We start from the raw sequence: 26,783 nt of genomic DNA, 5'->3' as shown, positions 1-26,783 counted from the left end.
GTGCCTTAGCCAAACCCCGGGGAAAGAGCCGCAACACTTCAGTGCCTTTTGATAACGACCGGCATTTTCCTGCGGAAGCCATCAAAATGCAGAATTAAAGACTTGTGGGATTCGTAACGTTCAGAGACGCCGTTTCCTGTTGTATGATTTTTATTTTTTCAATATCTCCTTTTGTCACTTTTTGCTCAAGCTTTTTACTGAGTTTATTTACCAAGTCTGTCAAAGAAATTCCCACGACTACGATTGTATTTTGCTTCGTTTGATTTATTTGCCCAACAAAGGAGCTTGTGAATGAGTTCATACGAGGAAATTATAACAGGTGAAGCTTTCTTTTAAAGCCAGGAAACTGCCGGTTGCTTTGAGGCAGATATAAAAACAATTAAAAAATATTTTGTTTCATGTAAAAGTCACGATTTTTCAAAGCAGCTTTATTTACGTAGCACATCTGATACACAAAGTGATTCACACAACAGTTAATAACATTCAGAAGCAAAACAGAGAAAACAAAAGTGCTTCACACAAGCGTTTACAAACACAACAGTTAATGACATTCAGAAGCAAAGCAGAAAAAAAACAAAAGCATATTACAAAAACATATTCAAAGAACGCACAGTGACAACAGTAAAAGAGAAAATTTTAAAAACATTCAAAAAGTGAAGAAATAATATAAGTTTTTAACCTGGATTTAAAAGCATTTATACGCTGAGCTGACTTGACTTCTGCTGGCAGCTTCTTCCATTTGTGTGCAGCATAACAACTGAATGCAGCTTCACCATGTTTACTTTGAACTCTGGCACCATTAATTGAATCAAGTTTGCAGATCTCCAAGCCCTGTTTAAAACTCACCAGTGTGTACTTTAGAATTGGGAGATTGTAATTTCAGCCATCATAAAAAAATTGTTTTTGAAATATATTAAGTCCAGATACTGTTTGCACCTCGGAGGCCCTTGCGACAAAGTACGACAAGATAAGTCGAGACATTTCCCGTCAAAGTCACTCAGTTCTTGCCTCCTCTAACGATCACGACTAATGAAATACTTTTGCCGCTTGACCATACATCACTCGCCAAAAGCTTCCGATCCAACATCATCGATTTGGAAAGCCAATTGGCTGGCGTGCCGCTGTAAAGTGAATGATTTAAAATATACCTTCTTCATTGTCACATGACGGGCGCAGAATGAGATTGGAATTGAGGTCGAATGAGCGTAATAACAATAAATAAAGAGGATAAAGTAAGAATCTGGCAGGCGGACAAAGGCTGTCGATAAGATTCAGCAAGTGATTACCAAAAAGTGCCCATGAGTGGCTGGCTGTGTGGAGATGTTTGAAAAAGTGCGCTGCGGGAACGACATGGCCCGTTAATGGGACAGATGCTGCGCTTGAGTAATGTGCCGCCTCTTCGTGTCGACGAGTAGGTACCACTGAACGACTCGGTAATATTATACAAGAGTGTTTAAATATTTTAATTTGTCAGAGGGGCCCCTCCCATGTCCTGCATTACCCTGACAACCATCCTTCATCAGCTGAATGAATGCATTATTCATTAGCACTAATTATTTTCACATAACGTCTGCCCTGATATATTTAACCTCCACATTACACCCGGGATAATGGCCTTGTAAAATTGAATTGCAAGAAAGAAGTGGAGTTGGAAAGCTCATTTAAAGAACATAAGAGGGCGGAAGGAAAGCGAGGGAGCCACCGGATGGGATTCGAAAAGCAATTGAAGTGGGGAGATGAGAGGAGAAGAGTGTTAAGCACTTTGGGACAAGGAGCCCCAAAGTGACAGGACATTTGTTCCTGTCTCATTTGCATCTTAAGAGAAGGGCCCGGCCCCAGTGGGTCTCCGTCGGGTTGAGGAATCTCGACGCTCGACGTCAAAATTGACTCCCGCTGACCTGACGCGTGGCTTCACCCATTAAAGGAGAAAGAAACTGAATGTGCGCGACTCACGTGTTGCTGTCTCCATTTTGTTCTCCACACAGAGACCTCAGCATCCGACCTGGGAAGTCGCCAAGCTGACGGGCGCTGCCGTCATTTGGGGTACGTTCATTTCAGTAACATTACAAACACTCACCTCCAATCAATGAGGCCTTTTGCTATCTTTGTCTTATCCGGGCTGAGATCATGCATCCATTTTCCGTGCACTCAGGTGGTTGATGGGCTGTCGCAAAGCTCTGGCTTGGGAAAAATAGAATTGTTGTTTACAACGGTTATGTCCAATGAGCTACTGATAAAAAAAATATATATTTGGCATTTACAGTTGACTAGCTGACTAAGTAACATGTATGTTAAATCACCTTTTCCTATTGAAATGAATTGAAATGACATTAATCCATTCCAACCTCCCCCCATAAATATATTTCTAACACAACACACTCACACAAGCATATTGAAATGTCGTTTGCCTTCATGGGGCGTGGCCTCATGAGCGACATCAGGTCAGTCTGGTTGGCCATTTACCACATATTTAGAGTTAGCGTCTGCTTCTTGTGAGTGTTCTCAATTTGTTTTGTTTCATTTGAATCAAAATACATTGATAAATATATTTGATCCCGCCTCCCATCAGGCAATTTTCTGTCGCGGTTGTCTTCCTTAGACTGCTGCAAAACAAGGAGACCAAAATCAGCATCTCCTCTTAGTATGATGCTTTTATATCAATTTACATGAACTCATCCAATTTTTGACATATTTTCTGTTGAATCTCATCCGATGTCACAGGCATGGTACAAATGTAATTCTTTTCCAAGTAACCATCTAATGTAGGAATCAGAGTGACATTAAATAAGCATTTTGCCCCTTTTGTTGTGTTTGCATGCAGACTAATGCTGCAGAAGGGAGCGTGTTCATCTCTAGGCTATGTGAGCGAGCTACTTTGTATGCTTGATGTTGGGTAATTGCAGTTCATTTCAACTGGGAAAAAAAGGATTCTCATGCCTTTTTGTATTGGAGGCCCAGAAGGCATCGCTCTCTTTGTGCAAAGTATCTGTCTCTCTGACATTTAGATTTGCCTTTTAAAGATGGCATTTTTCAAAAATGGCATTCCTTCATATGTTTTCTACAGGCGACAAAATTATTCTTGGCCATCCCAGTCATTGTTGCTATTAAGTGACACATTCATCCAACCTTAAGCTACTTTCCTTGCCTTGGTAATAATGATATTATTTCATGCTATGTCCAAAAATGCTGCTTTTGGGGCATAATCATTATCAGCACTGCCCAAAGACAATCTTCCGAAATTCCGAACCATTCCTCCAACCTTGTGCACGAGTCGACGCGGCTCATCTGCAGACAAGAAAGAAAAAGAAAACATAAGTAAATGTGTCATATGAGTTAAAAGTCAAATAAATAAGCTATAATAGCAACAGCTTGACGGGGTTTGATGGCTGCTGAGAGTGTGCTTTTGTCTCACTACGGAGTAATAATGTCTTCCGTGAACGACTGGCATGTTCATCCTTGAATGACTCCTTTGGACGAGTCGAATTTTCCAATTACCGCTCTCCGGTGCCTCACAATCGACCTTTACCTACTCGGAAAATTACCATGCTATCCCTAAATAATTTCCTCAACAAAGATGGTGCTTTGCATTATGAAATATTCACAACTCAATTTTCCCTGCTCTATCAGACTTTGCTGCTCGCCGTAATTACGTAATAATCCATAATGTAATTCATTTTGGGCGCTTCGGGAATTAGAGTCCATGTCCCGGTAAATATGTCAGCCAATGTATGAGGATGGCTGCACTGCAGAAAAAATTCTTTCTTTATTGGGATTATTGGCATCAAGTGGGATTTTAGATTTTTTATTTTAGATTTTATTTGGACAATAACAATTACGTATAATAAAATAATATTTTTATAGTTCCGATGACTTGTCAAGAATAAGTTAACCTGTTACTGAGTCAAACTTAGGTCCAAAACAATTCAAGTTACATATGTGAGACCTTCATTTTCTTTGTGCAACTGTTGCCATGCAGTGGAATTATTTTGTTATACACGGCACTACATCACCATAAGATATGTGCAGATATGGGCAGTAAAAAACAATTGGCCATGGCTTTTATTATCAATAAAAGTTAGCGCAGAGTACTTAGATGTTCGCTGTTGAATTATTTTTAGTTGGTCTTGTGATTGTGTGTGAAGAAGAGGTAACATTTGTTTAAAGAAATATCTTAGTAAAATTAATGGGCCAAGTGTCACAGTAGAAGAGTGCTCTTTGCGTTAACAAAAAATAAATAATAAAAAGGAATGAATAGTGGCAACATCTACTTTTGTATTTCTACTTTGATGACAAATTTTCCAATATCGCTTTGTCATTGTTATCATATTCCGACGTCCCTTCATTGACTTGATAGCAATTAGCGTTGAATTCCCATTCCTCAGCGTATTCCTGAATACTTTGCTCGAAGGAGGTGTAATTTAAATGGCATCAGTCACTGCGTGAATGAGAATTATGTCCACTCTCATATCTCATGTGACACACAGCAGAGAAAGGAAAGACTGCTATAATTCATCAAATGTTATTATCAAGCTAATTATAATGGGAAATATAGTCAAGACTCCCCTTTCTGCTTCAATTAAGAATGGATTAACACAATGATCCGCCATGCTAATCAAGTTCAGAATAATTGATCATTCGTCTGAAGATGAATGAGACCGTGAGCTAAAACTCAACAGGATCGTAATTCATTTAGACGACTCGTGAAACGTGTTTCCATTATTCCGAATTGACTAATATACAAAATAATATTTTGTAGACACATAGATTGCGTCACCACTTAACATTCATGTCACAAAATGGCTCAGTGATACTTGGCCATGCTCTATTAATTTGCAGAGTGGGCTCACTTGGTGTCATGTCTTGGCAGCGAGGGTCCCCTCTGACTCTTAGCTCCCAGACTCATGCACAAGGGGGGCCCTAATTAGATTCTCATGTGTATTTAATGGACTCACTTACTTTGGTCCTGTGAGAGAGATATGGATGCTGTCAAGTGCTTCAGGTTTTCGGACAACGGAGGGACCAGTTGGATCTGTGGAGCCCAAGAAGTCAAACTTTTTTTTTTTTTGCGGACTTGAACATACGCCAAAGCAAGAGCCGAAATTAACTGTGCAAATTTGAAACTTGAAAGTCGATTAACTTTTAATGTGTTAAACAGTGTGTGACAGATTTGCTTCCAGGACTGCAAACAAAGGGAATATTAGCACTGATGCTAGCAGTGGCAATATGAGTGGCTGCTCCCCTAAGGATCTGTAAGATATTTGATAACAAGCCGCACAAAAAAAAAAAATTGAATTCAGTGATCATGACAGTCTTCAAAACTTTTCTTTTGAAAATCAGATGCATCTTTCTGTGCTTCTTAACAAGCGTCAAAGCACTCATCTTAGTCGTGTGAGACAGGAGTGAAAATGTAATTCAAAAAATGAGTTTAAAAAAAAAAGCACCTTTGGATGACGAAAGAAAAAGAATGCTGCAGAAATTCCCATTCATGTCTGTATTGATGAATCCTATTTTGATCATCTGCTGTTCATTTCTATGCTGGGCTGTTAAAATGAAATTGGAATAAATAGGTTAAAATAATTTTAAGATACAATTCCTAAAACCACCTGCCACATCTCGAAATACATTTCAATGCTACACTAAACATTTGAAAGATAATTAAGAATCACATATCTTAATCTGTGCGTTACTTTATTAGCATATCTAAAACTTAAGGTAGCCACTGTGTGTGATTGTGAATAAAAGGTGAACGTTGCCTTGTATCCTAATGAGGACAAACATCTGGAGCGGCCTCACACTGAGGAGCTTTGATGGATGCGACCCCCGTGGTCAACCCTTGGCCCCCGAAACCCACCAGGACCCATCCCGCGGAAGCCCAGCTCCTCTTAACGTGCTACATAAATCGTTCCTCGCGCGCCTTAACTGTCCAATTTGCATGCTCCCTTCTCAAAGACAACTCTTAACAACACAAGCATGCATGCAGATGAATCCCATGCAAAATTGACAAACTGATGGATGGAACTTCTCTAAATATGAGCAGCGTGGAAACACAAAGACAGAGAAAAAGGAGAGAAGACGTCCGCTGGGAGAAGGCAAGATAAAGAGGGTGGCGAGCTGGGAGTCTGGCGAGTTTTATCTGGTGGGCAGGGAGACGATGGTGGGAGGATCTGTCTCTGTTAGAGAGAACACGGCCCTGTTATTAAAGCCATTTATCACCGGCTGAATATTCCCCCTTTAATAGGCTGTGTCGTTAATTACCTAACTTTGTCAAGATAGGCAGTCTGGGGCTCTCTGTTCTCTTGGCAGCTACGCACGTACACGCATCATCAGGTGACGAGTCGCATCTCACCCTTATAGAAGCAGATTAGAACGTGACACATATCAAATGCTGTCACTTCTCTTGGGTGTCTATTCTCGTTTCTTTACAAAACTGAAACGGTGATACACCTGCATAAAAATATGACAATTTGAAACAGACTTGCAGATTTTTTTTTTTTTATTGTTACTGGCAAGGCAAATTGTCACATATGTGCTATATTCTTTTTTAGCTCAATTGTGATTATCTCTAATTGTAGCACAATGAGCCTTATGGCTTTAAAGTCCACAATGAGACTGATTTGGAAAAGAATAAAGCAGAGCTCAGAATATGAAGAGCAACTTCTGAGCCATTTCTCAGCACGACTGATTAAGAAGAGAGCACAGATTCCCACAGAAAGAGTCGAGCATGTGTCCCAATAGGTTTTCCTCTAGTGCCCAATCGTTTACATTGCAGTTATCTGAAGACGACGATGTGACAGTCACATCATTGATCCCTTTGGCCTGATTAGCTCCCCCCACGTCAAAGCAAACTAATCAGATACATTGATCATGGAACACTTTTTAACGCTTCCCCTGGCAATAATATGATTTTTCTCCAGTCAAATAACTGGTTATCTGTTGAAAAAGGGGTGGTAGATATTTGAGATCTGGAGATTTCCTTTGGGACACGGGAAAGAGTCAGTGGCCTGATTTTCAAAGCATTTAGCCACGCTGATAAAATGCTATTTCATTACCTGAAGAAGTGCCATGATTGCTGTAAACTTGATTTGTTGGACTCATAGCAACAAGGCTATTTTCATTTTTGTCCAGAAGAGGAGGCTGTGTTCCCTGCAAACAACAGGAGGCCTGTCGCAAGAAATAACGTTTAGCGTAGTCAAGAGAATTGATGCCATTAGGAAACAAAAGTTGAAATGCACTTGGTGAAACATTTTCTAAATATGATTTATTTTAAATGTGCATGATGATCATTTGTGTTGTACTAATCAATCCATCTGAGAAATGACATTATTTGGGCATTAAGAGACCCTGTTCATTAAATCTTCAGCTTGATTACTTTAGTAATTATTTACATGACCTAAATGGTGATCGTCCTGACCATTCATCAAACATCAAAAATTGGTGTTTTGAATTTTTTTATCTTTATTCATAAATACGATGACAGCCCTTTATTATTCAGTACACTTTATGTGTCTTTTGGTTTGTCATTCATAAGATTTGTTTGGCACAATTATCAAGCTAGATGCCATAAAAAAATACCGTTATTGTTTTTAGTATAGTTTTCACGAAAGCAAATCAATAAAAGAGGAATCATTTCATTGCCAGTTGGCACTGTGACAACCCTTAACACAGAGCATGGTCTAATTGATTATAGATGTCATTTTCATTATTGACAATAGGGGGCAGGATCCATACATTGACTAAACATCCATTGTGAGTAGGACAAGTAATTGTGCTGTGATGCCAATAAGCGCACAGCTTTGGGGAGTTCTGTTTTGTTGTTGCCGCCTGGACTGCACTTGACTGGACCTTCTGTCATTTGGGCTTACATCATCAAAGTGACACTTTTGCATCTCGACACGCTCCCGACGCACGTGCCGACAACTGCGGAACACGAGACAACCTCTGCAATGATGGTGATCAAACATTACGATAGCATAACATCCCTTCCTGTCTTGACTGCCACAGCCTGAGGCAAAACATCAGCGCGGTGCCTCGCAGCTCTTCTTATGACAAAATGTAAATGTCTACCTTCATGTCTGCTTTATTGCCACTTGTCACTCGGCTTTAGCTGCTTATCCATCTTGTGAGTTTTTGTTGGAATCATCAGACGGTGACTATACGGCTGCTCAAAACCTTTTTTGCTTGTAAACTCAGATTGTCAGAAAGCCAAGCTGCTTTACAATCAACGTTATTTTGAAATAGACAATAGATTACATGTTTGGGCAAGACAATCATATTTGCAAGAAAATTCATGTGACAACTTCAAATGTGGCCCAGATGTCCTCTGCAGGTTGACCACTCCAAGGAAGTGCACATCCCATCATTATGCTCGACACTTAATGTCTCATGCGCCCATCAACATTGGAGTAGTCATTACGCATGACGGTGTGTGACTTAAAAAGCCTGCCTGGTCACATCTGATTAGCGGATGCCTAATCAGACAAATCCCCGCGCAACGTGGACTGCAGCGGAAAAGCCGAGGTTGATTTAGGAGACGAGCGCAAAGAGGGTCAGAGCAGACGACGGGTCCTTGGTGTAAACAAGCAATGAGATTACAAATGTAAACACAAGAAGAGCAACCTTAAAATGGAGCCACCATCTTTGCGGCACATCTGTTCAATGCAAGCCGAGTTAATCATTCCTGGCTTTTTACTGGACTTTTGGGACAGAAATCTCAATGCACCTGTTAAAGCTGCATGCACATCTACTGCCATCCAATACAAAAGATATTCTGCCAACATCATGATTTGGTTAACTTCTGTGTATATCTTAATTACTGTATCACAATTATTTGGATTATCATTATAAGGCGCACCTTCAATTAATGGCCCATTTTAAAACTTTGTCTTTATATAAGGCGCACCGGACTATAAGGCGCACCATTAATGCATCATGTCAGATTTTTAATCCAAATCAAATCATTCTCCATTTTATCTTTTTTATGTCAACTTCAGACGCAACAAATTACTTTACAATGACAAAATAATGATCCATAGTCTTTTTGATTCATGATTCATAGTCTTCAGCGGGCCACTTGTGATTGATTTCATGACACAATGCTTTGGGCCAGTTTAAATTTAGGAATTTGGTCCATATATAAGGCGCATTGTCGGCTTTTGAAAAAACGTTAGGTTTTTAGGTGCACCTTATAGTCCGTAAAATGCGGTTTTCCTATTTATTATTTTTATTATATTATTGATTGATTTATTTGTGTATTATATATTTTATTATTTTTTATTGATTTATCGATCATTATTTTGCAAGGTGTTTCTGCTATTTTGGTTACCATATGAGAGTCAAGATATGACAATATGAGATGTGCTTTTCTACACCACTGCAAATTACAAACGCACCGCAATATACCGTCTAACATATATATGGACCTCACAAGTGCTCCTAATGTTGTGGCTTGTTGGTTTAGGAGACATAGTACTTCAAAAGCTTGTTGCTAATGTATCCATCAGTACAAGGCTGACAGAGTGAGACAAATAGCTCCTTGGAATGGCTTTAGGTCAACCTTTGCTGTGTAGGAACCACATGATGATGGGGAATTGCGAAAGCGCTTTTTGAGAAGAGAGCGAGCACCTCAGAGGATATGACGTCGTTCAGGGGAAACGAGCGGTCGGGGACTGGGGCAGCAGCGCAGCCACAACTCTTCACTCAGTGGCGTTCTAAAATATTGAAAAGCTTTTGTTGTGCCTAGTTAAACATTCACTGATGTGACACAAACTGTGAACAATGCCATTTCGCACACACGCAAAGTCCTCCATCTCTGTATAATTCATGATCAGGAGATGCAGAGGCAGGCCATAGTTTGCTCTCAACATCGTGCACTGAGCTGGAATTAATTAAAAAAAAACATTGGAAAACATTAACTGGAGTAAATATGAAACAGGACAAAAGAGGCACTGGCAAGGTGTGCCACAAAAAGTGTGTGTATTTAGCAAGGCCAAACTCACTCCAATAATGACTGTAAAAATAAATTCAAGGTCCTCTGACCCAATGTTAAATATTCAATTCAGGGTTGTAATATCATAGTGTATTTTTTTAAATTTTAGTTATTAACAGTTATATCGATGACAGTTATCTTAATTAAATGTCAATGTAAGACTACCATCTCTGGAGCAAAGTCACATATTGCTATCCAAGAATTATGTTAAGTATGAATTATGCATCTAAGCAGATTTTAATTTTTTTGTTTTATTTTATTATATCTATATTTGCTTTCCTCTCAGCCCCCAAATAATAATAATAATAATAATAATAATAATAATCATAATAATAATAAATAATAAAGAAGTTAAAAAGATCTCCCACTTACGGCCTTTATTTGTTTGCACATTTAAATATGAACAGTGTTGGATTGTCATCATCCATATCTGGGGAGCTCATGCAAATGTTTCATTTTGGCAGCGCTTGTCTGCGCCCGGGCTGATCAGTAGGGAGGTTCGCAGCAAATAGCTCTCATGATGCTCTCATAATGAATAAATAATTTCATCATCACAGTTGGGAATCTAATTCCTACTGACATTCAATGAACATGTTTTTTTGAACATGTCGAGGTATGGGTCAGCAATTTAAACTGTAGCTACACTTTTGGTGTGTGTATGTGTTTCACAGTCAAAACAAACACAACGTCGAGCAGCCCAGGGACACTCCAACCATAATTGTGCAGGTGGCATTTAAGAACTACACACACAACAGGGGTCAATTTCTCTTCAGGTCACTGAGAATGACATCATCAAACCACTATTAACTCTGCAAATAATTCTGGCGCTGAAGCCTCTCTATCGACGAAAACAAACAGCTTTGCCCTCAATCTCAAAAGCATAACCTCAGAGTGGATAAGAGAGAAATGGCCATCTCGCCAGCAGAGCGAACAACTCAAAATGACACCGCAAACAATCGTGGGCAACATCTCTTCTTTTTTCCCTTCTTGGAGGATTGCAGTCAAGCTTCACAACGTTAGCAATAGCGTTTGCAATATCCGCCATGTTAGCTCCATATTGCTGTCAATGACATAGTGACATGCAAAAGGTGCCGCCCAAAGGTTTTTTTTTTCTTTTTTTTCTCTCTGGGCTGCAGCACCGCAGTTGAATAATTAATGCGGTCTGTCTAATACTAAATAAAGCGGACGTCACTGCTCTCCAGTGCATTTTTTTCCCCCTTCCCCAGATAGGTAATTGCACTTTTACTGTTGCACATGTTCATTAGATAAAACAATATTACTTTTCATTAAAGATGATGAAGACAAATTTGCTCGAAATGGGATGCAATTCTTTGCTGTGGGCAAATCAGCAATTTGGAGGCGAGTCACAGCATTGAGCAGAGGCTGTTGTTGTTTCTCTGTTTGGGTCAAAAAGTTTCTTTCGTACGGAGCATCAATAATTAATTACAGCAATGATGGGACCTTTACAGCCAAATTGGTTCCTTTTTTTTTTTTTTTAAATAGATTTTTGGAAATGAATGTAGATAATATTGACAGACTTGGCAACTTCTGTGAAAGTGACAAAAAAAAATTGATTTCAATGTGCTTCCACATTGAGCCCACTTTATTTTTAATTTTTAAAGAAACAATCGGCTGTGGCATTACCGAGCAATAAAAGCACAGGCAGCATTTGGGAGGTTATGGCAAGAGCATGACACGTGATCAATAGCCACAGTCGCTCGCTCTTCTCCACGTGCACCTTCAACCGCATCGCCACCTTTACCCCCAATCGATGAACTTCTCTGAGTAAACAGATCTGTCCCAATGCTCGCCGCTCCTCATTGTAAGATGATCCTCCGCCTGCTCATGCTCCTCCTTGTCCGTCACCAAGAGAAACCGGATAGTTTGTCTCAATGTTATTGCGCTTCTCCTCAACTGTCTTGTTGAAGTAAGAAGGCTATAAAAAGACCTAATACAGCATCTGCATCATCCTCATCATCATCATCATCTGTACATATGTTGGCCGCATGGGTCAAACAGCCATCAGTGTAAAATTACCTTCGTCATATTAATATTTTTCACCCTAAATATATACACATTTGATATCAGTCCCTCCATCATTAGTTGCAGATAAACTAAGCCAATCCCAGCTAACTCTATTTATACTTTATTATTATTTTAATTTCTTCTTTTCTTACTTTCGGATGTAATTTCTTTTTCTTTTTTTATATTGTTTGAAAATAAATAAAGTCCATTCGTTCATTCATGCATTCATACATGACAATGTAATTTTATTTATACAGTGCTTCGCATTATTGAAATCAGAATCAAGATGAGTTCGGGTGGTGCGAGTATTGATTTAGTTTGATATTTAGGCTACAAGTTAGCCTAGCTTAGCTCTGCTCAACTACTGGCAGAACATGCAAATTAGGGTGTTTTTGCAGATCCCTTTGAACGGGAGCATTTTGCTTGTTGTCCATTAGAGGAACTTTTAAAAAATGCAAAGAGAGTTTTTTTTTTTTTTTTTTTTTTTAAATACTAAATTGTTGCCATGTAAATGTTCATGACTCTTTTTACTGTCACACGACATCACAAAGTGTTATTGCAACTTTTCCTCCAGCTGTGTGAGAAAGGACAGATCTGTCCATCACCGCAAACCGTATACTCCGACTTACTCTTTTATTTAAACTTCCATCTGGAAAGCCAGTCTGCTCAGACGTAGCAGCAAATGTGTCCTCTTTGATTCTTAATGAAATGTTCTCACGCTTCCCCTTTTGATTTGAAACTTTGTGACTCGGACACGTGCCGCTAGATAATAATAGGCTGATAAATCGGTAGGCGCTACACATTCCGAATTCTGCCCATTACATTATATTGCGCTTTCAATCTACAAGGTGACATGAAGAAAAATCCTCAGGAGCCCGCCAACATCAAACTATTCTTTCTCGCAACAATCCAGCCACAGCGCGACAATATGCGGACCAATCTATATCTCCCGTGACCCTCCGTAACATGTCTTTAAGCTTGCTAATTAGATTTGGAGACACCAAGTGAAGGGATGGCCTCGCCGGGCAGTTTGCTATCACAAATGGATCTGCTTAATATTGGAGATTAATCGAGAAATATGTAATCTTAACCGTGATTGAAGCTATGATCTGGTTAGTGGCGAACATGATGGATGTTGAAGCACTGGTGCAAGAGAGTTGCCTTAACCCTTTTAAGATAAGATTGCTTTGCAGCAATCACAATAGTAGACATGCGTGAGTAGCAGCTTGATGAATGAATACCTGCCGCATCAAATTTCATCCGAGTTGGTCAACCCTTTTTAATTATTTGCTCTTCCATAAAAAAAAACTATCATTTGAGACCTTTTGCTATGATTAAAAAATAATTGGCTATCATGTCATAATAGTAGTTGATATTGCTCTTGAGTCAGTCCAGAATTATCAATATTATAATATTTTTTTAATCATTTTCATTTATGATCTCTCCAGATTAGTTGTCACCACAATTAAGTAAGCAGCATCCTGCATGGCGTGAGAAAATGATAATATTTCATGCATGGCCTTCTCGAGAGCGAAGACCGCCTGAGACACGATTCAGAGACAGGTGTCAAAAGAAAGGAAGAAAGTCTAATAAAAGATCTGATTTAATATGCAGCTCTTGGAGGGCCCTATTGAGCGGCTTGAGGTTCTCGCACGGCACGCCATGCGCTCGGCCCACAAACGCTTCAATCTCCTCACGGGTCATGCAACCTCAAAAAATATATATCCTTGTAACTTGCTGCAAAGCGACGAGGTCGAAGCCACATCACACAAAAGTGCTAAATCACTTTGGAGAATCTGGCGTCCCCGCCAGAGCCTTGTTAGTCACTCCCGATACGTAATGACTCCTGCCTCACGGGCAAACTAATTATCAGGTGCTTAACAGCCTCAACCTACAACACAGCTGCCATAAGACCTGTGAGGGATAGCAGGCACATGACCACCTCCTTCATCTCAGCTTCTTCCCCTCTTGTTTTCCTCTCCCCGCTCGCTTTGTCTCCCCCTTCTCTGTGTTCTCCAGCTGGGAAAGTGGCCTTGGGATATCAGCTAGAAGCATCCAACCATATGCTGGATATTTTCATGGAAGGTGTGTGTCGGCTGGGTGGGTGGGGGGAGGAGTCGCTTTCTGAAATGTAATAATTGCTAAGTAGGGCACTTCTCGACTTTGCTTTCCTCTTTTTATGCGTGTTCTTCAGATTTGCAAATGCTTTCACTGAAGAATTTTTTTTGGTCCTTTTCAAACACACAATCAAACACGGAAGACTGCAGCCAAGAGGCTGCTAAGGACACAAACACAGCTTGCTCATTAGTTCTTTTCTTTTTTGGACTCGGTCCAGATTTCTGCAAGTCATAACTTACTAATAACAGGGAATCAAAGTCGCTGATCCAGCAAAGTGCTCAAAATTTGCACTTGGCCTTCCAAAAAAAAAAGTCTCTCATATGCGAGACACGTCACCTCTTGCGAGTTTGAGGAGCTGTCACTGGGAGATCGTCTTACTAATTCAGAACGATATCGGCCGCAAGAACGCTGAGGTAGCAGAGGTCAAAGGTCAAATTACAATACGCTTGTTTTCGGAAATGACAATTTCCAAAGCACTTTAACTTGAAGTGATTTTTGTTCTCAGTAGAATAAAAAATAATCCTAGATCAGCGAGGTAAGGTGATTAAGAGAGGTTTTTGTCCACTAAGAAAAAAAATCTTAGATTTACCTCACATTCATAAATATTATTATTAGATCAGTCAGGACTGTAACCCAGACAGAGACAATGACTCTTCAGTGGCCTCAGTCTGGTTTCCGAATAACTGCTCTTCCTTACGATGTCCTTTTTGGACGGATCCTATCGGTCCCCTCTCGTTATTCCCCTCCATCGCTCGTTAACCTCTCGGCCGGCCGAATCAAAGTTCAGGGCAGAGAGGAGAACGTCAGACGCAGCGATTCAGATAAGAAGAACACCCAACACCCTCTTATAGCCTCCAGCCTAGTGATATATAGATCTGCAGGGGCTAATAGCAAAGTATTGACAGGGAAATGGTGTGCTTATCCTTCTACTGCATGCTGGCAAGAGCGCCCCAAAGCAGATGGGACATACTTTGGGGAGAGCAGGAGGAGGAGGAGGAGGGCGAAGAGATGAAGTAGAATTGTACTGGGACAAATTAGAGTCTTTATGGCTTTATTTCAGCTAATTTGTCTGTGTATGTGTAACTAAAAACACACACATATCCAGCACACAAAAAAAGAACTCAAAGCAAATACTGCAAAATGGAATTATTTCATTGTTTCAGGCATTAGCTGTGATTTTTTAGTCATGATAATTTGCTGGTGCTGCCAAAAAGAACAACAATGCACGTTTCATGTTGAGAGACCCAAAACACCTTAGGATACATTACTGAGGATGCACAACCATTAGATGTGTCTTGCCTACTGTGTTGCTTAAAATAGGTGCAGGAAAAGACCAACAATGCTAAAAAGCAAAGACTAAACATATATAAGCGGTCCTCCTGCAGATAAAGCATTTAAGGCTTGAATCAGTAGGTTATCAACAAAACCCAAGTCTTGAAACAATTGGAACCCATCCTCCAATAATTAACAGGTGACAAACAAATGACGGAAGCCTTAATGCACCATCCTAAATGGTATTTTGGTTGTTTATGATCATTATGGCACTGCTTTGAAAAAAAAATCTAATTATGGCCTAAGCATTTTCCTCAATACTTTTGCTTGTCATTTAACACCATACATGATCATGAAGCCGCTTCAGTGAGCATTGGGCAACGACAATGCAACATCTTGCCAGGGGGCGCTAAGCACTACAGGCCTCGTCCCCGACCATGATTACCCACTTGACATCTTTATAGCTCCGTGGCAGACGCCCTCTTCAACATAACTGGAGAGGGAAGCGCAGTGTGCCAAAGTGGCCCCACAGTGCTCGGTGTGGGCCATCAGAGTTTTGTGTTGACATAATTAGCCTGCTTAGCTGCCATCTGGGCTGTGGTTGTTGGCGGGTGGCATGAGCCAGGTGCTTCATGGGTAATACCAAAGAGAGGCATACAGCAGATGCGCATGGCTAAAGCTGCACTCCACGCTCGCCCTGGCGCAGATCCGGAGCAAGTTAAGTCAAAAGATGCGACCAGTCTGAGCATTCTGTTGAATTGTTTTAGCAAGCATAAATGTGGTCTCCTGTTTAGAAACCCAAAACAACCCACAGATGCTGAATCTGAGCTAAGCTCTTTTTCTAGGAAAAAAAAAACGTGCCAAACAAACCAAGTCATCAGCACTGTTATCAATGAAAAGCAGGTGCCATTTAATTGCTGCCATCCAGCTCCAAATTGGAAGACTTTCTGGAGCAGTTGAGTTGGCCAGTAACTTGATAAGGCCGCTGGATTTACTCGATGAGCTAGAAAGTTCCTGAGCAAGCAGCCGGCATGTGGTTTGTTGTTGTTCCCAGAGGGCTGGGAAACCGTATCTGCCCTGCAGGAGCATCCTCTTTGGTAAGCACTTCTTATCCAGGCCATCACTGCGGGCCGATAGCAGCAGGGTAATATCCAGTAACTGCAGCTTTATGTGCGATCCAATACTCGGATCAATCCCTCGGACAGGAGGCTCGCCATTAACCCCCGCAGATCTCTCTCTTGTCTCTCCTTTTGTCAGATATATGCACGGACTATTTTGTCGGAGACTGCAGCAAAAAAAGTGTGAGGGTAAAATAAGTATCTCTTACACCTCCTCATCAGATATTTTTGAATTCCTGCTGAAATACAATCGTAATCATCTCATGTCTCCAGCAGACTCTCGAATCAAAATGCTGAGTGTGCGATGTGAACGTACAACGTCAGGTATACTTTCACAACAAAACGTCAACAAACAACATGCGTAAAGGTAATACGGTGTCAGACATGCTACCAAAACAAAATTATGAATTCTATCATTTAACTAAAATAGAAAAACTCCCAATATGTCGGCCATGTTTTTACTGAACTGCATTAATGTTACATTAAAATCATTGGTAGTATCAAAGCTGGGTCTTATAATCATTTTCATTGTTTCAAATTAATTTTGCTGGCATGTCCAGTGATAATATCCCTGTGCTCTGTTTTCAAAGGGAAACACAAAACAAGGTGTGCACGTGCGTGTGTGTGTGTGTGTATGCTTCCTTGTGTTCAAGTGTATATGTGCAGGCAGGAAAGCTGAAAATATGCATAAAAGCAATGTTGTGGGAAGGAGCGAGACTTTCCTTAAAACTGCCAATACTTGAGGGAATCTTGCCCCATATATGGTCCCATATGACTGAGCAGAAGAAAGGCAGGCTGAACCAAAGACATGCAGCTCTGAAGAGCATCTGTAGTCCTCCCACGGAATATAAATGGGTTGTTGCCGAATTTGGCGCCATGTGCTTTGCTAGTGTCACACTAAGTAGTCTAAAACATTGAGATTGTTCAAAAGTAACATTTTTTTTTCTGCAAACATAAAAAGGGCCCACGATTGACATGTAATAGCAGAGTGATTTTCTGTATTATGAATATGAAATCTTACTATAAGTCACTCATCCACACACTAGATGGGGAGGAATATTAAATGCAACATCAGCAAAGATACTATTTGATTTGAAAGTAAATTTTATGAGTGTGGTGATCTTACTTAATCACACTTGTAAATTCAGACAAATGCTAAAGATGACATTTTTCCTGACAACTATTAAAATGTCCTATCAGGGAAACTATTAAAACAATCACCTCAAATCTGAGAAAATTCACCTACCTTCAATTTAGATTTTTCAGTGGGTCAACAGTTTTCAGAGCTGTCAAAGCAGCGAGCAGTGAGCACATCCTGGTATTTCCTGGCAGACGTCTGAGGGCCACGAGGAAGCCGGCGGCGCTCGGCCGTGTTCCGGCGACAAGCGTGTGAGCAAGCGACGAGGTCGGGCCGCTGCGGCGCTTTGTCCGGCGCAGCGGAGACCTCGGGACGGGCACACGGGGAGACGGACTGAGCCAGACTGGGCTCCGCTGCGAGGCTTTTTCGCCTCTCCTGCACTGAATGAAAGCAATCCCTAAGAGTGAATGGGTAATGAGAGACCGGCTCCTGAGATTTTAGCTTTCTTAATCATGTTCATAATTAATTCAAGAACATTGATAATTTCATTACATTCTTTTTGTCTTATCAATAAATGATGTGCCTGCACTTTTGGTCTTGTGTATACGGCGAGAGAGGGAGGAAGCAAGGGAGGGAGAGCGACAAGAGAGGTAATACTGCACTAAAAGCACAAGAGATGGAAAATGATACAAACAGGGAAGTGGTAATTATAATCTTTGACCGAGCCACTGGCTGCACAATATGAAGTCAAGTGGCTACAAATAATTAATAAGGCCTCCTGCTGTGTGTGTGAGTGCGTGGAGTTGAGCATGTGTGTGTTTGGGGAGATTGCAAAGCATTTGTGCTGACCAGGTCTTCCTTGACTGAGTTTTGCTCAAATATAAAAATTGTTTGGTTTTGACCAACATTGTGTCGTTAGCTACTTAGTTGCGGAGTACACGCTAACCTTCGGAGGACGACTGCCCATTAATGCCCTTCAGATCTCGGCTCGGGTTTCAGGGAGATTAGTGAAATGAAGGAGACCGCTCTACACCACCCCCCTCTTCTTTCGCCCAAACTTCTTTGCCCTCTATCAGGTCAGAAAACCACAAAAAAAAAAAAAGCGCACTTTATTCTTCTCTGTCTTCTAGTTTCCAGTTATTTGGCAGTGGGGAGTAATGAGATATTATGCATTTTTAATACTTCATTTTCAGAATATTCACTAACCCTTCACCTCAGATATTCACTGTGCGTGTAGTTAATCAAACGATTTTCCGCTCAAAGCTGCACTGGAAATAGAAGTGATGTAATGGATACCCCTGTTTCCTAAAAGTAGCTTGACTTGAATTGAAGAATTGTGCAAAGAACCTGACATGATCATTTGCAAAAAATAAATAAATAAAATCTTTCCATGTATTTTAGTTTTAAATATAATAAAATGAAAATATACTTTGCATGCGATGAGAGTCATTTGGTGATCTGCTTACTTGAGTTGTGCCATGGATTCTGAATTGATTACAATACTAAAGGCTAAAGCTCCAAGGCGCATTAACGATTCCAATACTTGATGTCCCATTTCTTGCTCATGTGCCACAGGCCCTTCTCTTGACATATGACCAGCCAAACACGGGAAATACTAAATAAAATACAAAAGAGGCGAAAAAAAATATAGATTTACTGCCGGCCGTTTTGACAATGGACTTGATATAAGAGGTTCATAACAAGTTTTGCATTTTCTCCCTGGTCCCCCCTCCATGCACATTTTCATCATATTTTATGTGATCTATGCATGCGGCACTCATCCTTGTGACGTGTCCTTCTCCAACAATACTTGTAATGATGGTCCTCCTTCCCAGCTGTGCAACACGGGCGAGAAGGGAGCAGCAGGCTATAGCATTACCATAATACCCCCCCCCCCTCCCCTTTCCACTGTCCCAAGGGACCAAGTGGGCCTCTGCATGGGGATGTGGGCGATGTTGGCTATGGAGGGGACTCGACCGGCTGCTGGACCTGCAGGCTGTATACAGTGTGTGTAAGAGAGAGAGAAAAGAGAGAGAGAGAGAGAGAGAGGGGGAGACAAGGCTGAAGCTGCCTGTGGGCAATGTAATAAAACCGCCACACGCTGCTGGTGGTAACGGTGGCACTGCTGCTATAGCTGCATAGGAGGGGATAAATATAAACTAGGCCTGCATCAAAGAGACGGCCGGCCGGCCCTCCAGTCACAGCCTGACTTACACCCTAATAATTAGGGCCCTTCCAATAAAACAGGGGGCTGTGGCCATGCATCTATTTTACTTGCGTTTGCAGCTGCAGTAGGACTTGGATTCGGTCTTTCGGTGAAGCTCAGGAGGTTTTAAATGAGGGGAATTTAGGTTAAATGTAATCAAGGAAGATGTAATGTTGTAGTCATTTTGCTATTATTTTAGCAAACATTGTTTAACTCAAGTGTTGCTGCTGGTATATAATAATAGCATAACCAAGCAAACACACATTTGTTGTCTCCACTGCCCTGATTGTCTCTGGCCAATCAATCAAGCCTTCTGTGTTTTCTTTTTCTCCCGCAATTGTACTCATCTTTTTCCATTGTATCGTTTAAAATACACAATAACCGACATGGCATCGCCACCGGAACAAATCGACACAATATTTCTAAACAAAATAATTCTAATCCTTTCCACCAACTTGTTTATATTCATACATGTCCAGCATTATATTTGCCGTAGCATCTAAGAAGCAATATGTTTCCAGGAATTTCCATATTTTCTTCCACCTCTGGCTACAGTGAGGCAGAATCGTTCCTAAATCACTCTGATGTGAGATTGCAAAAGGGAGACAATGTAGCGAGAGCGAGGAGAGCGGGGTGGGGTGGCAGTCCAGGCAGGGGGTATCAAACTAATTAAAGCAAGCATTTGTCAGAGATTAAGCCTTAAACAGAAAAGGTCATCTGAGCACCACAGCTCACTGTTTCGCTGCTGTGCTCCTAGGGCAGTCTAAACCTTTCCAAGCTAAATGGTAAAGATGCTATTTGGCAGCACTGGGGGGAGGGGGGGTGGGCGGTGCTCACTACTGGTGAAACTGACACCCGGGTCATCGCTTTTTGGCTGTCCATTACACATGCTGGTCAAATCTGGCAATTGCTGTCATTTAGGGATGAAAAATAAGTGCTGGACAAGATCAATAGATGCAGTCGTCCGTAGCAGCGGTGATTAATTGACTGTCGCCAATTAATGAGCAGCCTGTTGCACGGCAGCGCAATCTCAGAGGGGAAATGGGGTTGATTGAAAATTTCAGTTCAGTCAGGTATTCGGTAGCATTGTCAAAGACCGCAACAGAATTCATATTAGCTGGCCTCCTGAAAACGTAATAAGCAATAATGATTTGTAGACGATATGTTGATTTTAATAATACCACGCACAACACAGAAAAACATACAGGTGACTTGCATGACATAAATTAGTTCCAGCTATCATGAAGTTGTTCAAGACAAATATACATCTAAATAGAAAACTTGTCAAAATTGTGCCCAAAAATATCGGTGCACCTGAATCGTTTATTTATTATTCAAAGGGCTTGTGTATGTCGCTTGGATTGAATTCCGAATGTAACCACTGGACACTTAAACAGAGTGCCAACATACAAACTGGAATCCGTGTAACTGATTAATTTGGGACCAGTCAATTGTAATTGTGTTGGGGAGATGTCCTGCTTGGAGATAAATGAAGCACAGGACATGTTGGTTTAGATATGAGTGATAGCTTTTGAGGGAGTAAGTAAAGGAGTGAGTCCTTTTGTGATGAGAATCGTATAATTTGATTCATTTGTAATTACTGCAAAGACAAGACAATAAAACCTTTTTTTAAATGTGCATAAAATAAAATGAAGCAATCACGCAACATTAAATTCTGCAGCATCTGACAGTTGGAATAATATTTCTAGTTAGGATAGAGAGCATGGTTGCTAACAAATAAGAACCTTATTTTGCTAAAAAAATTAATAAACAACCCCCCCTAAGTTTTCACATAACAAAAATAAAAAACATAGAAGTTTACTTGAGCAACTATTTGTTTACAAGTTAAATTTAACCTGAATGGAAGGTATGTCGAGTACTGCACATGCTGCCCTATCTGCCGGATGAATATTAAACTCTTGTGCTCATATCGCTTCAATGTCAACCTTTTTTATTTTTTCAAAGGTATGTTGTATTATGCAAATAACATCCTATTTCAAGCAACCCGGTCGAGAAGAGAAATAACCTGCTGGGATGCATTATATATACCTGTGGCAGACACAAATAAACTAAAATTAAGGTGAAGTACACATTGACACAAGTAAAAATGATAAATTGGGTTACTTTTATTATGAATGCAAATCATCACAAAAGCAAACTATAATTGCGTTAAAAGCTTAGAAAAGATTCCAATTTATAGTCAGAACAGTTTGCAAATGTCCATACAATAAAATAAAAATGTTCATTTTATTCAACAGCACGGCATCTCATCTATATGTACAGTAATCCCTCGTTTATCGCGGATAATTGGTTCCAAAAACCACCCGCGATAAGTGAAATCCGCGAAGTACCGTTACCAACAAGAAGTACTGGGCAGGCTAACGAGTGAGCGGAAAGATGCTAATTCGCGATCGTGCTAAGACGCGAAAATGGACTTCTAAAGAATGTAAACGAGGCAATACTACATTGTCCTAAAGGTTAGACACATGTTTCCTCAATTTAGAAGTTTTATTTCGACTTTTAAATGTTTTTTTAATATTGGGGAAAAAAAATCCGCGATGCAGTGAAGCCGCGATAAACGAAACGCGAAGTAGCGAGGGATCACTGTACTTAGATTTTGCATGCCGAAGTATTTTGGCCCTTACGTCATTCCGTAGCACGATTTGGGACGTCCGCGTCATATTTGGCGCGCGTTTTTCGACTTCCGGTTACTTCATTTGAACCTTTCAGGAAGGCGCGTGTACCGTTCGTGCTCGAAGTCATGGCTCTCAACTTTCAAACTTCAACACTTTCTTTGACCCTGCCGATATCGTGTCAGATATGCCTCGGTAAGGTAATTATCGTTCTCCTGAAATTTCGTACAGCTACAAAGAGTATTCGTGCAGCGCAAGAGTGATCAAGAGAAGCCGGAAGCGTTTGTGCATGCACAAACGTCGGCTGCAATGTAGTCCCGAATCTATTCGACCGGCGTAGTTCAAGCAAGACGTACCAAACGGACTCTCCCTATTTTGCAGGTCAGACAGCCGGTCATATGTGGCAACCACCACGTGTTTTGTTCGTCTTGCATGGAAATGTGGTTAAAAAAATCAAGCCAGTGTCCCTCCTGCAGACTCCCTATTACGTCAGAGAACCCCTGCAGAGAAATTATAGGTGAGTACACAATGCATTCTGCAGCAAATCAAATGAGATCCAGTAGAAGTGTTTCCAAAGTTTGCATTTTCAAAAATATTCATGCTTTTGCACAAAGCCAGAGGGCAATGTTTTTAGAATCTATTGTAAATGTTGTTTTGAGGTGCAGTTAAATTGCATACTTAAAGCTATGCCTAACCTGTTGAGTGTATATCAAAACAGTGGTTGGGTCTTAAAAGTATATTTAAGTAGGATAATTATTTCCAAGATAAGAATTATTAGTCCCACACTGGAGAAATTTACATTGTTTCAGCACTGATGGTCAATACATAATGGAGAAATGCCAGAGAGGGATTGTGTACAAGCAGTACATTGCACTTCTGTTGTCTGCGTGTCATACTTGAGTGCTGATTTAATTATGAGCATTAATTTGTCATTGTCATTTAACAGTTGCTATCTGGCTAATGTCCACGTTCAGCCACTGATCTTCATGTTATTCGTATCTTCTGCATTCTGCTACAGGAGGTACGAATGAGAGTGATCATGCTGAGAGCCCCTCTGTGAGAAAATGTCTCAGGAAAACTCGGGGGGAGCTCCTTCTGCGAGAATATGAGGTATTGCTCCATCAGGTCAAATTTTGTTTCATTGACAGTTTTTTTTCTTTTTTGGAACACTAACAAATCTTCATTGTTCCACTAGACTTGGGACTCGGTTTTCATAATTTCTGCACATTTAATTTTTTCTTGAGATTGACAGTATTTTTTTTTTATGGGATTTTCATCAACTATGTACTCGTGTGAAAATGTGCATTTTATGCAATCGGTCTTTGCTAGGAAGAAATCGAAGGCCTCGCCCGAGAGAACGAAGAGCTAAAAACCAAAAATCAAAATCTGGAGTTGCAATTGAGGACAGCTTTGGATCCCTGCACCATTAGCTCTACGCAAACGGAAGACAAAAGAGTGGATCCGAGCTTCATGGAGGAATTAGCAAAGAGGCTTCAAACAGCCCAAAATGTTTGTGATGAAGTCAAACAGGACATGAACAAACTTAAGGAGGTATGCAAATATCTTTTTTTTTGGGTCTTCGGACATTTAATCAAGTATGCAATCAAAAGACACTCAACAATGAGAGCTTATTGTTACTCTTGCCATCATCCTCAGGCTAATAAAACACTGCGATCTCAAAATGTTGACCTGGTACAAGAAAATATGAGACTGAAAGCTGAGGTAGTCAGTAGATCTCCACAGAAGTAAGTATTTCATATTAGAGGACGATTATGCTTCTAGAACAGAGGTGTTAAACTCATTTTTCTCCTGGTGTCCTTCAGAGGGCCATTATGACTCTCATCTTCTTGTAGTATAGGCTACTTAACAAACCGATGAATTACTAGTGTTGAAATCAGAGACAAGTAAAAGCTATTCAATTATTTATAAAAGAAATGGTAATATACATTTCTAGCAATATCTCTATTTCTTAAAAGTGAAGACAATTTGTAATTTTAGTATTGACACATAAAGTCGATGCACAATTTGTCTTTGTGGGCCATATAAAATGATGTGTTGGGCCACATCTAGCCATCGGGCCTTGTGTTTGACACCTAGGTTTTAGAACAAGAGCAGTCTTTTATTTTGCAATACTTAATGTCTAGTTGAAAAAAATATAATCCTCAAAACACTTTCATAGTACATGGACACGCCTTGTTCAAGTGAAATATTATGGGCCCACTGCACACTGGTTTTCCTGTGAATCCAAAAATAGGATTAAATAATTGATCAATTTCAATCTCAAAGTGCAAAAAGGGTATTCTTGTTGAACCCTCGCCCTAAACGCGATTACCCCCCACCCAGGTTTGGTCGTTACACAGTCGCCGCCTTGGAAGCGAAAATCCAGCAGTACCAGAAAGATGTTGAGCATTTAAAGAAGGCTCTGGAACGCAGCGACCAGTACATTGATGACTTGGAGAATCGGGTGCGGGTGTCTGAAAAAAAATGCGCAGACTTGAAGGACAAAAAGAGCACGCCCGGGCTCGAGTCCTTCAGCCAGCAGCAACGGATCCAGATGATGATGAGAAGCTTGAGTGATAACGAGAGAGGCTCCATTTGCAGCAATCCCGAGGCAGATGCGCTGACATTTTCCAAGACTGCCAGTTTGATGTTCTTACCGTGTGGGGATCACAAGGACTCTCCCAAAATTCCTTGCGGACTCGCCCAAAAGGGAGAGGACTTAGATGTCACCGCTTCGGACTTGTTGCCCTCAACCCCCTCCTCTGCCTTCCGCTCGCTAACGCTTAGGAGCCCTGGCGTGCGTGAGAAGAAAGTTGCGTTTAAGCCCGCCACTCATCTCAGGAGAATTGATTTTGACGACGTCGCCAGTCCGGGGAAGACCGACACAGAACACCAGCTTGCTTTCAATATGCCTCGAAATATCGAGGAATCTGAGCCGCTAAAGCCTGTTTTTTGGGAATCTTGGAAGTTCTCCAAATCAAATGACCCATCATGTCCTGGCCCAAGTAAAGAAATATTGTCCGCCGATTCGACGGCCGACAATTTTGTTTCAGACGAGCCTGATCATTTCCAGAAGTCCAGCGAGGCCTCCATGGACGCGGCTTATCTCAACAAAATCTCCGAGTTGGACTCCATGATGCTGGACGTAGAAAGCTCCAGTAGCCGTGGTTCTCAGCTCTCCCCGCCGTCCTCCCTTCCCGCCGACTTACACCAAACTCTTGTCCCGGAACCGTGCTCTGGCGTCGGAGCGCTCTTGAATATCAAGGAGGCTTCCGGAGGAGGATGTCCTCCGTCCCCGGTTTCAGATGCGGACGAGAGCGGCGTGGATCGCGGAGGGACGTTGCATACCGAAGACCTCTCTTTTGATTTGCTCTTTGATGGCGTGGAAGAGTCCAAGGCCGGTCCCTCCGGCTGTGTCAGTCCAGCGGGTCACGACACCTGCTCCCCCTCGAAAAAAGCTGTGAACACATCAAGAGACAGACACGCGCTCAACACCGGGCAGCCAACAAAGAGGAAGTCCCACAGCCCCTTTAACAGCAGCAGTCCAACCAAACTTTCAAAGCTCATGTGAACACGGCTCTGCGTATGTCCTCTGCACTGAAACATGTTGCGCTTGTAAAATTTTGCCCATTTGGCTCTCAAGTCCAGTCTGGGCCGTCTGGGCAAACAGGAAAATCACTTTTTTTGTGTGTGTAAAACCCCCAGTATAAAAAAAAAAGATAAATAGATTTTAAAGTCTTGTCTGATAGCGTGAATGTTGTTAGCACTGCCTGTCTACTGTTGCCACTTATTGTTTGACCTTTTTTGTCCTACACGTTGTTAGTTATGCAAGAACCTCCTGGGAAAAAAAAGCAATAAATTCAAATGACCTTGCAATAGTTTCATTTTCTTTAATACCTAGTAAGGAGAAATGCCAAATAACCAAATAATCAAGATTCTGCCCATGAAAGGCGTATTTTCACCCCGTGACGTCCGTTGTGACTTTTTAAATTTTCTCATTTAAACTCAAAAGTGGCAATCGGACTGAGTTTGATGTATATTGTCATGACACACAACCATACACACGCACACAAACACTGTAATTCAATTGTAGCAGGGAGCACTTTATTATGCAAATTTAACGCTATCACGTGTATTTCTCATACTGCTAATCACTGGCATGAAAATTTAATTGGACAACCGTTGTGGTTTGAATAAATGAAGTGTTAATTCATTGAGATTCATTAATTTAGGTGAAAACTGTATAAGGTTACACTAGAGTATTAAATCAATTTGCTCAGTGCTCAAGTGGAGGTGATGAGCTTTTAGGATTAAGGTGCTTTCTTGGCTAACATTGTAAACAATCTCG

General features: G+C 40.9%; 1 protein-coding gene and 1 long non-coding RNA gene across 3 annotated transcripts; one reads left to right on the top strand and one right to left on the bottom strand.

The window, feature by feature from the left end:
- The first annotated feature begins 2,011 nt into the window (after positions 1 to 2,011).
- Positions 2,012 to 26,311, top strand: obi1 (ORC ubiquitin ligase 1). 2 transcript variants are annotated; one of them, XM_088371942.1, is made up of 6 exons: positions 2,012 to 2,043; positions 22,817 to 22,952; positions 23,454 to 23,545; positions 23,765 to 23,986; positions 24,092 to 24,180; positions 24,779 to 26,311. In XM_088371942.1, exons 2-6 carry the CDS (start codon positions 22,868 to 22,870, stop codon positions 26,004 to 26,006), a joined length of 1,716 nt encoding a protein of 571 aa, XP_088228068.1. In that variant the 5' UTR covers positions 2,012 to 2,043; positions 22,817 to 22,867; the 3' UTR covers positions 26,007 to 26,311. The 2 variants fall into 2 exon arrangements, with proteins under 2 accessions (XP_088228068.1, XP_088228067.1); XM_088371941.1 differs by lacking the exon at positions 2,012 to 2,043 and adding an exon at positions 22,479 to 22,635.
- On the bottom strand, positions 4,957 to 18,129 carry LOC148401085 (uncharacterized). The gene is made up of 3 exons (XR_015857383.1): positions 17,765 to 18,129; positions 7,050 to 7,161; positions 4,957 to 5,029 (listed from the first exon to the last, which is right to left on the bottom strand). It is a non-coding gene; the product is annotated as an uncharacterized LOC148401085 (long non-coding RNA).
- Positions 26,312 to 26,783: the final 472 nt, after the last annotated feature.

The sequence above is a fragment of the Syngnathus floridae genome, chromosome 3 (genome assembly GCF_059516105.1).
Source record: "Syngnathus floridae isolate MCC-2025c chromosome 3, RoL_Sflo_1.0, whole genome shotgun sequence".
In the NCBI taxonomy this organism is placed as follows: Eukaryota; Metazoa; Chordata; class Actinopteri; order Syngnathiformes; family Syngnathidae; genus Syngnathus; species Syngnathus floridae.
Note: the sequence above shows the minus strand (reverse complement) of the source record. Positions and strands in the feature narration are given on the sequence as shown.